This window comes from Arachis hypogaea, chromosome 11 (assembly GCF_003086295.3).
Source record: "Arachis hypogaea cultivar Tifrunner chromosome 11, arahy.Tifrunner.gnm2.J5K5, whole genome shotgun sequence".
Taxonomy (NCBI): Eukaryota; Viridiplantae; Streptophyta; class Magnoliopsida; order Fabales; family Fabaceae; genus Arachis; species Arachis hypogaea.
The window spans coordinates 12,944,018-12,956,767 of NC_092046.1; the positions used below are offsets into that span (position 1 = coordinate 12,944,018).

A 12,750-nucleotide genomic window follows, 5' to 3' on the forward strand; every position below is an offset into this window, starting at 1 on the left:
GTTCAGGAGGAACAAACGCATCTCTATACGCTTATCTGAAATTCTCACCAATGAATTATATAAGTATCACTATCTTTATTTTATATTTATCTTTTAATTATTAAATCTCTATAATCAATTGAATCCGTCTGACTGAGATTTACAAGGTGACCATAGCTTGCTTCAAGCCGACAATCTCCGTGGGATCGACCCTTACTCACGTAAGGTTTATTACTTGGACGACCCAGTGCACTTGCTGGTTAGTTGTGCGAAGTTGTGACAAAGAACTAAGATTATGAACGTGCGTGTTGAGTTTTTAGCGCCGTTACCAAGGAATGGAACCGTCACGATTTCTGCGCACCACAAGACCTGCATATCTTCATCGGACCTTATCACAAATGTCTCATACTTCATACCGGTTGATACAACAACAATAGAAATCTTGTAGAATAACTTTTTCACCCACTTTATCCCACACACTCCCAACTTCTGTAATATGCTGCTTTTTATATCCGCCAACGTACTTGACGACCGGATAAAAAAGCTAAGCGATTCCCTATCCATAAATTTAACACCATGCCTTTTGCTTTTCTGAATTTTACCAAAGCAATGCACTAGAGCTAGAAAACTCTCGTCACCATCCATTTGTGAAAAATAACACTCCACTACTACCTCATTGCCTAGGGAAGTGGTATATATAGAGAAGAACTATATGCATACACAACACATAAAATCGCTACTGCCTGTAATGGTTTATGTCCAAATCCGCTCCTTCAGAAATCGCTGCTGCCTATAGCGATTTTTGCTTGCACGCTCTTCTACATAAACCACGACTGTCAGTAGCGATTTACGTATTGCTCTAATCCGCTGCTACCAGTAGCAGTTTTTATGAGTGAGTAAAAGTTGCAATTGTGCCTTCAGTTTTACAAAAATGTATTCTAATAAAATACTTATATAAATATTTTATTTAAGTAAATTATCCTTATTTTTAAGATCTTATATTCTCTTATCATTTTCTCACCACCAAACAAAATACAGTAATACACCCTCTCATGGGGCTAAAAAATTTAGAAAGGAATGTTAGGGGTCAATAACTTTTGTGATTTGTAGTCATCAAGATCAATGATGTTTTTAATGGTGTGAGATTTCATCCAATGGTGTAGGATTATTCACTTTTCTTTTGCTGGTCACATGTTGACCATAGTTTAATAAAGTTGCTAGCTCCTAGACTTTTCCAAATTTAGATATGGAAGCGAGATGAGTGATATACCTTAACATTGTAATTTTTGGTGGGATGAACACAAATCGAACCCTCCGATTTGTGTTTAAAAAATTTTAAAAATTTGGAGTACACAAATCGGACCCTCCGATTTGTGTTTAAAAATTTTAAAAAATTTGAAATAGGATCCGATTTGTATATCAAAAAATCAGACGGTCTAATTTTTATAATTTTTATAAATTGAACGGTCCAATTTTAACTTCTAACATCAGAACTGCGTAAAACACCCATTCTCTCATGCAGCATACAAAAGATAATAAACAAACATCATAAATGAGTACCAAATTACGGGAGTGGATCCTCTCCAGTGAAAAAAAAACTGGATGATATACAGTGGAAGATCTTACCCTTCATTGCATTCTCTCTCTCATTTATTTCTGGTCCCACTTAAAGAATTGAAGGTGGGAGATTACACTGTATTCTCTCCAGTGACAAAAAAAATGGAGAGGATCCATTTCCCCAAATTACCAAGTACCAACCATTCTAGAATCTAGTCCTTTAGGTTATATCGAACGGCCACAAAAGGAAGGAGTACCGGTGTACCATGGGGCATTATAACAGCTGGCAAGTGGCTACGTATCTCTTGGGGTTTCTCTCATTTTAAAGACTGACAAGGCGAGCAGCGAGCAGGGAGCAGGACAGCAGCTCCTAACAAACAAAGCAGCGAAAGTGAAGAGGAACAAGAGAGTCCCGATTCAGTGCCACCGAAAGTGAAGAAGAAGAAGAAGACCCTCTTTTCACTGTAAACCCTTTCCCTCTTCTTATTCTTCTTATTATCGCTACCGCATTCAATTCCTCATTCTCTTACCAGTTACCTTTTCGTTTTCTTTTTTCAATTTACATGTTTTTGAAAATTTCTAGTTAGTGTTAGTTCTATGTCGATTTTCTAGTTCTAATTGACCAATTTTTCGGGACGTGTTTTACTCGTTCGTTGAGTTATCTTGGCTCGTTGTGCTTCCCTGTAAGTTTTGTTAGGATTATTGAATGTTTGAATTTAGCAGGGAAAATAAAAAATAAATAACTGCCATGGATGCTGGCGGCGGCAACTCGTTGCCATCTGCGCCGGACGGGGTGAAGCGAAAAGTGTGTTATTTCTATGATCCAGAGGTTGGGAATTACTATTATGGCCAAGGTCACCCTATGAAGCCGCATCGAATTCGGATGACACATGCTCTTCTTGCCCACTATGGACTGCTTCAGCATATGCAGGTCCTCAAGCCGTTCCCTGCTAGGGACAGGGACCTTTGCCGCTTCCATGCCGACGATTATGTTGCATTCCTTCGAAGCATAACCCCTGAAACGCAGCAGGACCATCTGAGGCAACTCAAGCGCTTTAACGTCGGCGAAGATTGCCCCGTCTTTGATGGACTGTACTCGTTTTGTCAAACATATGCTGGAGGTTCGGTTGGTGGTGCTGTCAAGCTGAACCATGACCAATGTGATATAGCTGTCAATTGGGCCGGTGGCCTGCATCATGCCAAGAAATGCGAGGCTTCTGGGTTTTGCTATGTGAATGATATTGTCCTCGCAATCTTGGAACTTCTTAAACAACATGAGGTTTGTATGACACCCTTTCATGCTGGTTTACATTTTTTGCGCTGCATTTTACATATGTTTTTATCAAGATGTCTCATGGTGAGAAATACTCATTTATTGTTTTTGTTGTTTTGATTATTATCCTGCGGTTTTGGTCTTTTGCTTCTCAGGATTTAGCAAGAGGAATTCCTTCTCCTTTATTAGTCTACAAAATGCTTCTGCTTCAATTATATGTTATCTTAGGTCTATGTTGAGGTTTCTTTGGTGGAGAAGCAAAGGAGTTTTACCAACTAGTTGCTTTGAATATATTCTGCCTGTTAGTTTTAGGTTGACAAATTGGAGAATATTTGTCTATTTCAGAAAGGGATGTGCTAATGGAAGCTTGAACATTTATATTCTTGAGCCTCCTGCACTAATGCAACATTTCTTGTATATACATTTAAGTGAAAAGGTTTCTGATCTCATAAAACAATATCCTAATGAATGGGCGAAAATAGTTCAGAGTTAGGCTTGACAGTTCTTCATTACTGCCTTTTCAGCAGTATGTAATCATCTAATTCTATTTTCTGCAAGAGTTATGTTTGTACGGCCTGGGACCAACTGACCAACTGCAGTGACCATGTTACTGCATACTTAGATTGAATACAATATGAGATAATCACATTGTTGTTGTTTTCACTTGTTTTTTATTATGTAAATATACAATTTGTGTAGTTTTATGTATAATGGAACATGGGCTAAACCTTCCCTTTGAACCTTACAAGCAGGGAAAAGAAACAAAGTTTAAGTGTTGGCAATAAGATTAAGGTTTTCAGCAAAATGAGTGAACAATTTAAACTTTGTTAAAGTAATGAATGTATTGGAAACTTGAAGGTTTAGTTTATCAATGAAAACCTTCTACACTGGAAAATAAATTAAAAAAAATAAAACACTTCCCAAAGCTTTAGTGACAAACATTGTTGGAAATATGGCTATTAGCTAGAAACCATAGATTACGAGTCTTGTTGATATTGGTCTAAGCAGGAGCTTACTCTGGTGGTTTTGATTTTTGTTAAGGCTCAGTATGCTTGCTAACTATTTATTTTTATTGAACCAATTTTTTAATCCTACAGTTTATGGTCATACATTTTTAAAAGCATGAACTACACTCCCTTGAATTTTCAGAAATGGTGAGAGCATTCATTGCCTAGCCTAAATTGCATTGAAGTCATCTTCTAAACCTATATGCAGAATATTGTTAGTTTTGTACACAACCAGTTTAAGGAAGTACAATGTGTGGCCTCTGTATTCTGGTTATTAATTGTTGAAAATTGAATATGGTTATGTGCTGTTTTTGTGAACTTTGAGGGCACATGAAATTCTTTTGGGAGGATGACCTTTGCATTGTTAGTTTTAATTTATTTATTGATGATTTCATCATTGTTAGTGTTAAGTGTTTTAATGGGCTAAATTATATTTTAAGGGGGTGAAATGTTAGATTTTTATATTGGTTTTTAAATTTTTTGGGGTGGCAACTGGCAAGTGTTTTGGGGCAACATCAGGGAGGTGAAGTTTAATTTATCTTCTTCTGAACTATACTTTCAACTTGCAATTTTTTGTGTGTGTTCCTATTTTGAAATGTAATATTTTTTATTTTCAGCGAGTTCTATATGTGGACATTGATATCCACCATGGAGATGGTGTGGAGGAAGCTTTCTACACTACTGATAGAGTCATGACTGTTTCCTTCCATAAATTTGGTGATTATTTCCCTGGCACGGGGGACTTACGTGATATTGGATACGCAAAGGGAAAATACTACTCTCTTAATGTTCCTCTTGATGATGGCATTGATGATGAGAGTTATCATTTCTTGTTCAAACCTATAATTGGTAAAGTGATGGAAGTTTTTAAGCCTGGTGCAGTAGTTCTCCAATGTGGTGCGGATTCTTTATCTGGAGATAGATTGGGATGTTTCAATCTTTCAATTAGGGGCCATGCGGAGTGTGTTAAATACATGAGATCATTCAATGTTCCCCTCTTACTACTAGGTGGTGGTGGCTACACCATTCGGAATGTTGCTCGTTGCTGGTGCTATGAGGTAAACTATTGCTTTAATAGATACGTTGCTATCATTATCTTTATAGATGGGTATCTCTCTTGGAGATGCAGATAGATTGGTGAGCTTTTACTCTTATGTATTTTTGCTTGTGTCTCTTTTGTTTATTGGTTCGTGACTGTCCTAATCTTTTATACCGAGTATCTCTTATTTTCCATACCTTTGTAATATGCTTCTCTACTTGTTATTATACCTAATGTTTTATGTTTCATACAAACAACAACTTTGCATTGCCCCACTGTGTGGAGTTGACTACATGGATCAAATGACATTAGAGTTCCGTATCATACAAGACAGACTACATTTGTGCATAAACTTTTTTTTTCCTTTTCAATAAAGGAAGAATATCATTAAGATGGGAAAAGAATTATACAAGAAATGAGAGGATACGAGATCCTCCCAACTAAATATTAGTACAAAAAATCTATGAAGCATAATTTTCCAATCTCCCAACATGTCTAGATCATGAGCTTTATACCATACAGAGAGTGAAAGTCTAATTCTATCCCTTATCTGAAAATCTATCATTAAAAAGCTGCGAGAATTGTGCTCCAGCCAAAATACTCATATCGCTCTTTAAACTATTAATATGTAAAAATCCTTTTTAATAATTTTCTATTAGGTTTTCATAGCTCTCCCTCTACCACTACTCTTTGTTGGATCCCTTCTTTGAACATGGGCATGCCACCTATGATGAGATTTTACCGTCTTCTCTATAGTCATTGCTACCCGAACTCTTCTTGTATAATGCCTTTATTCCTACCTAGCCATCTCTTTAAGCGTTCCCATCCCCATGTTCTGTTGGTCTTTGTTACATATCTAAAATTTGGGTGGTGCCTTTTTTAATTTTTTTTAACAAACAAGATGATAATAGGTTTGTTCACCTCACCGAGTCTGGAGATCAATGTAGATGATGGACATAAATTGGAGTAGAATCACCCAACAAAGGATCACCATACTCTTGTCCCACTAGATGGAGCTGGCTATGTGAATCAAATTCTGTCATAATATTTTATGGGATAAAGTACCATTTCTACCCATGAATGTTTAGAACGCTGACAAATTTACCTACGAAAAAAAGAAACTGATTTTATACCCATAAAAGATGAATTTCGCTTGACAAAACTACCCAAACCCTAAAAAAAATAAAAAATCCCCAATCTACCCTTTTTTTTAACCTAATCTAGCATATTTCCAAATTCCAATGTTCGTCTCTTCACCACCACCACCCCCAATTTCTATCCATTCCCTACCACTACTCTCTCACGCTCTCTCTCTAAATCTTCTTATATATCTCTGATTCCCTTGATTCCTATGGATTAGAGATTTCATATCTCTTTATATACAACAAGTATAATATGATTCAAATGCCACTGCATGAGTGAAGGGCACTAGTGCCAGATGCAGATTTTTTGCCAAAATCCAAATTGGATAATTGAGGGTTATTCCGAGGAGTTAGAGAAATCTTTCCTTGAGCACATGAAGAGCAGCCATCAGCCTTTCAATTACTACTTCCGGCGACAAGGTGGCGGCGCCAACGGTCTTATCTACCAGATTCGTCAACAAGCGTCACCTCCCCCTTTGCCACTACATCAGCGTCGACAACCACCGCGGCGGGCCCACGTTTCCGAATTAGTCAACAAGCGTCACCTCCCCCTTTGTCATCTACAACGGCATCGACAACCTCCACGGCAGCCCCAACGTTTCCAGATTCGTCAACAAGTGTTACTTCTCCCGTTGTCACCTACATTGGCGTCGACAACCTCCACGACGGCCTCAACCTTTTCAAATTTATCAACAAGCGTCTTGCATAATATTTATTCAATCAATTTCCCATTTCAGCTTGCTACATGATTGAATATAATAAAACTTGGGAAAAAAAAATCAATGGCAAGAACAATGTATCTGGTCGTGGTAATAGAGGCAGCAGCGGTATAGAGTTGGAGATGAACGTTCGAAGAGGAAAGATTTGAGTGGTGGTGGTAAAAAGTTGGGGATTAAGGTGGTGGTGAAGGAATAGAATTGGGAGTGGAGTAAGTTAGGTTAAAAGGGGTAGTTTAGGGATTCTTGATAATTTTTAGAGTTTGGGTAGTTTTGTCAACTAAAACTCATCTTTCATTGATATAAAGTCAGGGTTTTTTTCTCCTCCATGGGTAGATTTGTCAACATTCTGAACATTTATGGATAGAAATGGTAATTTATTCTATTTTATGATAAATCAAATGCACAAAAAGTCATTAGTATCTAAATCTTTCTATTGTTTTTACCTTTTATTTCATTTTCCTACTTTACTTCTAACTCTTTGTCTATTTGACTATCTTCGATATTATGGAATTGCTCTGTGAGCTGTTCCGATGTGTGTGATCGATGCTGCTTTTGAAACAGAAACCTTAGTAATTTACGGGGCCTATAAATATGTTAATTGAAAGAAAAAATGGTAAACATGAGAGTTTCAGTGATAATGATGTTAGATGGGTGAAGGCAGAGTTATTGTTTTCCTTTTCTTGTCTTGTAAGTCATGGATTTTTCTTTTCTTATTTATTTATTTACTTTTTATATACAACAGAGAATTAAGTATAAATTGTCTAAGTACAGCAGAGAATTAAGTATAAGTTTTCTTTGTTGTTGTATAATTGAGTCATTTGTCTGTATCGATATTTCACAAAATTGTATTTGTTATATGTTAGGGCAGACAGGAGTTGCTCTTGGAATGGAGGTAGAAGACAAAATGCCACAGCATGAGTACTATGAATATTTTGGTCCAGATTATACCCTTCATGTTGCCCCAAGTAATATGGAAAACAAGAATTCCCGTCATTTATTGGAAGAAATTCGATCTAGGCTACTTGAAAATCTTTCCAAGCTGCAGCATGCTCCCAGTGTCCAGTTTCAGGAAAAGCCTCCTGATTTTGATGTTGGAGAGGTAAGCTTTGTAGGTCTTCATTTTATTAAATTATATTGCAGTTGCTATCTTCTCCCCCTTTTTTCTCCTCTCACATGTGCTTCTTTTCAGTTAATGATAATTTTTTTGGCAGCCACTTCTACAGAAGTAAAACATGACTCTAATAATATTTCTGAACTTTGCAAGTAAAGAAACAGGGGAATAAAAAGTATTCATGTTATCCTTTTCAAGTTATTCCATGATTAATTGCTCTTCTTTATTAGTTGTTTCTTCTGTAAAGTCTTGGTTGTCTATTTTGCAAATTATGGAACTGCCTAACCTCCTAACCTCAAAAAGAGGTGTAATTTTCCCAATAAAAAAAGAAATCTATAATACCAAATAACCCAAAATCTAAATGCAAAGGCTCTGGTGTACGTCACATAGTGCACCATACCAACACTTTTCTGTTCATTGCTCATTCTGCTCCAATTCTAGACATCCTTATCACTTCTCTGTCGTCATCGTGAAGATTGACCTTGCCTCCTTCTGCGGCTATCTTCTACCTCCTAGCCCTTAGCAACGGTTCCTTAACATCTTTGCCTCCCCTGTCATCCTCTGAGCTGGCAATGCTGCATCAGCTTTGGCGTCCTCCCCTCTGCCAGAACTTTCATTTTTGTCTTAATATAAAATACCTATGTGTTAGAAGAGACAAAGGTTACTCTCTGTCTTCTGCTGGGGTCCTGGGCAAGTAGATCTGCAAATAACTGCCAGATGTATTGCGAGTTGATGATTTGGATGGAAGAAACAAAGGTTAGATAGATTAAGTATATGGTTTTTGAGGGTTAATAAAAAAGACAGCTCCCAGACATCCCACAGTCTTCCCTTCCCTTCTAACCTCAGCTATCAACTAATGTATCCCGAACAATAATTCATAATATATCCTAATCCTTAGCCTAAATATATGGATCTAGTCATGATGTACAATTTCATATCTGAGAAATTCATGATTTTCCAGGCAGATGAAGATCAAGATAATGGCGATGAGAGATGGGATCCTGATTCTGACATGGACATTGATGATCGGTATGTTGCTTATCCTCAGCCTACTTCTTATCATGTAATATCAGACAATCAACGTATCTTCAGTTTGTTACCTTGTTAATCAGAGAGATTCTTCCGGGCAAAGTGAAAAGAGAAACAGTTGAACCTCCACACAATGATCAGGTATGTATTTCCTTGTTAGTTTGTGAAGTAGTTATTAATCAAATATGCAGGAACTCAATATTCATCTAGAATTTAATATTGGTTTTATGTTATCTCCGTTATTCAGACACAACCTAGAATTATATTTTATTTATTACATGTATAAAGAATCCAACCTCTTATTATTGCATATGATCATATTGACTATACCTTCAGGTTCCAACAAATGTTAATGTACACTACAACTTATAAAGCGAATATTATTCCTCAACAATTTCTCTTGCCACGCTGCTTAATGTATAGTAATTAGAGCCTTTCAGACTTTCAAATTAAACGAGGCAAAAGTGTACGAACCCAGAAAAAATATTGGGAAAAGATAGAATCTAACATGTAGACGATATAGTGAAAACATTAATATTCCAAATATTTGCATAACGCTTTTCCTACTAGGAGAGCTTAGCTGAAAGGATCACGTGGACATTGTTGTTTCCTACTGTCACTATGTGTATAAACACAGGTTTTTAAATACAAGCCCTTTTAATGGTTTTTACTACGTAGTCTCTTTACTTAGCTATCCTTCATCTTATCTATTCTTATTAGGGATTCTATCGATCTTATGACATGACCAAGCTATATTTGGTTGATGTTAACAGGCTTAGTGTTAGTGGTTAGTTCATATACACCATGATGGAATTATGGTTATGATTCCCACTCGTTATCACCAATTGTTTTTAGAGTCACAGACAAGAGGTAACCAATTATATATAGGGTCTGTTAGCAGCATTTTCCTGTGTTATACAACACATTTTGAGTAAGTCTTCAGTGAATTGCTTTCTCTTTGTTGTATCCTTGAATACCATAGAATATATTGGTTTATCAAAGATTATCTTGAATGTTCCCTTGGGATAATTGAGTAAATTATGTTGCCCTCTCCTTGAAGATGCTTATAGGGTAGGACTTTACTTTGTTCTTTAATCTTTACGCTATCATGATGGATATTTACCAGCAATTTTGTGTATACTGTTGTAGATTAAGCTTTTCTCATTTCTCATTTCTCATTTCAACACTCGATTTAATTACATTTTTAGCTTCTGTTGAAAACCATTATATGGATTTACATGTGAATTCATGACATGGAACTTCTCTGTATGCAGGCATTCCAAGAGGATCAGAGAAGAACTGCAGAGCATTTAAGAAGCTCGGATAATGCAGCAGAGGAAGCAGCAGCTTGCTTGAAGGTGAATTCCATGCCATAGTTGTTATCACTAAGCATGCATGCATTACATAAAAGTATCACTTGAAAGTTCACCATCGCTATTTTTTTTTAAATATAATTTCAATGCGTTTTCTTGCAGCCTTTGGATATCAGTTCCCAGCCAGTTGATGAAGATAATGTGAAAGTTGAACAGGATCATGCTGTGAATGATTTGGTGAGAGAGATGACGGATCTGAAGGGTTAAGCAAAGGGGGTTTTCAACTGACTGATGAGCTATGGTGCCGGTTCGATGATCGGTTCATGCAGTCACATTTCCCAAAATGTTGGAGGTGTGACGGCCAATTGGATTTTCTTAAGCTGTATACCTCCCTCATCATTTTCTTAAGTTGAGGGCAAAGATTGGAAATTTAATTGATGTTAACACACAGCACTTGGTTTCTTTGTATTAGATGTAAACATAAAATGGATGGTGATGTTCTCATGGATATCTAAACTCTCTTTAAGTGTAGTATCCTTGTTCAAGTTAATAGGTGAATTTTTTCTGTGCCCACATTGTATACAAAGCTGGGGTAAAAAAAAAAAAAAATTCATAACGGATATTAGAAATCATATTCGCTATTATCTAATTTGGGGTTTGTTTATTTAGATTAGTTTTAATGCATTGCATGTGTAAATGAATTGGGAAATGCTATTTTAAAAACTAGTTTAAGCAACTACCTAAAAAGCTAAAATAGAGTGAGTGGGATCACCACGCATGACTTCGACGATGGTGGTTAAAACTTAGTCTTAAGTTTACAACCATCACACCAACTCAGATAATCACTAAGGATAAAACTTTAGTGACTTAACTTTCAGACAGGCTGGTTCACTCGTTCCTCTATAGATACTCTGATATTTCATTTCGATAATCTAGTGTTTATTTTATTGTGGAGTTAGGCATCAGAGTCTGTATTTTTGATTAGTCATAGTAAATTAATAATAGAACTGATCCTAGTGTTCATAAATCTTTTTATCTGACAGCAAGGCCTGTCACATATTTTAGCTAGAGAAAGTCTAGTAAATTAAACTATTTACCTAAATGAGCTCTTAAAAATGTTTTAAAGTTAATTGAATAAACGGGCCTGTTACACATACAAGCAAAAAGGCCCTACAAATCATATAAGTCCCCAGCCCACAATCCTTGCATACGCGCACTGAATTACATTGAATGGAGCGTCATTTACACGCGCTCCACTCAAACGGTTGCACTTCGCGTAAACCGCTCCTTAATGGCGCACTCTTCCTCTTCTCCAAGCCATTCGAAGAAAACACAACCGTTCCATTTTCGAGCAACATTCGAAACTGAAGATATAGAATTCGTCGCGAAGATTGGAACATTCATCAACACAACATAGAACTTTCGATCAAGAATCTCTAGAAAAAACAAAGTTATAATACTCAAGGTACGTTACGTTACTATTTTAGTCATCCTGTATATTTTCAAGATTTCGAAATCGAAGAACTAGGTTTTACTGTTCTTCTACGTTGTTGTACGTTTTACTGTTCTTCTTGTTCTACGTCTCATTTTACAGTTTATAATGTTCTACTTGTTCTAGGTTTTACTGTTATTCTTGGTTTATGTTACACTGTTCTTCTTAGTTCTTTTAGGTGTTACTGTTCTTGTTGTTCTAGTTCTTCTGGTAACTGATTTTTGGGGGTATATTCCGTAGTTTGGTGGGTGTATATGGAGTAATTTGTTGGGTGTATATGGCATAATTTGTTGGGAGTATATTTCTGAACTGATATACTGTAATAATCAGCAGTTGTAACTGTTCTTATATTTGCTTGTCCATGGGTGTATATTGCTTGACCTTGTAATGTTGCTTGACCTTGTATATTAATGCATGTTTGAGTGATATCTGACTGATATATATGGGTGTATCTGGATCATATCTATGGGTGTATCTTACTGATATCTATGGGTGTATTTGACTCATATCTATGGGTGTATCTTACTGATATCTATGGGTGTATTTTTCATTTCAGAAAAAATGGCAGCGAGAAACCAAGCTGGAAAAAATGTAAGAACAAATATATGTCTTAGATGAAATCAGTTTTATATAATAGAAATATATCTGACTATAATTTTGTTTTGTTTACAGCAAACCAAAGACCTTAAGTGTGCAACACATTTGTTAAGTGAGAAATTCAGAAACATGAGTGAGGAGAAGAAAATGATTGTTAGGAATTTGGGATTCGGTGACTTGATGCACATTCCGCCACTAAGGGTGCATCACCAACTATTAAGGGAGTTGGCTAACAACTTCAAATTAGGGGAGAACAGACTGGAAACCGGCTACGGTTCTTTTAAAATAAGACCAAAAACAATAGGTGATGCGCTTGGCATCAACGCATCAGGTAACTCGCTAAAAATTATAGGTGTATATTAACTGCTACTTGGGTGTATTTAAATTGATGCTTGGGTGTATTTGAACTGATTTTCATACTATGTTGTTTTCCTTTTTGTAGGAGATCTATTTCCTCAGAAAGTCAATTATAAGGATCTTTATGAGGATGAT

General features: G+C 36.4%; 1 protein-coding gene across 4 annotated transcripts; it reads left to right on the top strand.

Annotated features, from left to right (window-relative positions):
- Positions 1-1,758: 1,758 nt before the first annotated feature.
- LOC112720308 (histone deacetylase 19) lies at positions 1,759-10,818 on the top strand. 4 transcript variants are annotated; one of them, XM_025771203.3, is made up of 8 exons: positions 1,759-2,000; positions 2,257-2,815; positions 4,434-4,874; positions 7,585-7,815; positions 8,789-8,856; positions 8,940-8,997; positions 10,131-10,214; positions 10,332-10,818. In XM_025771203.3, the coding sequence occupies exons 2-8, from the start codon at positions 2,285-2,287 to the stop codon at positions 10,434-10,436; spliced, it is 1,518 nt and encodes a 505-aa protein (XP_025626988.1). In that variant the 5' UTR covers positions 1,759-2,000; positions 2,257-2,284; the 3' UTR covers positions 10,437-10,818. The 4 variants fall into 4 exon arrangements, 2 of the variants coding, with proteins under 2 accessions (XP_025626988.1, XP_025626987.1); XM_025771202.3 differs by having other exon boundaries at positions 1,804-2,000; positions 2,260-2,815; XR_011867278.1 differs by having other exon boundaries at positions 1,842-2,000; positions 8,920-8,997.
- The last annotated feature ends 1,932 nt before the right edge of the window (positions 10,819-12,750 follow it).

What these genes read in the sequence shown, in the direction of transcription:
- LOC112720308 (XM_025771203.3), top strand. Translation starts at nt 2,285, where the DNA reads ATGGATGCTGGCGGCGGCAACTCGTTGCCATCTGCGCCGGACGGGGTG. An exon ending in AACTTCTTAAACAACATGAG is followed by an intron (nt 2,816 to 4,433) that starts GTTTGTATGACA and finishes TTTTATTTTCAG; the next exon opens with CGAGTTCTATATGTGGACAT. An exon ending in CTGATTTTGATGTTGGAGAG is followed by an intron (nt 7,816 to 8,788) that starts GTAAGCTTTGTA and finishes ATGATTTTCCAG; the next exon opens with GCAGATGAAGATCAAGATAA.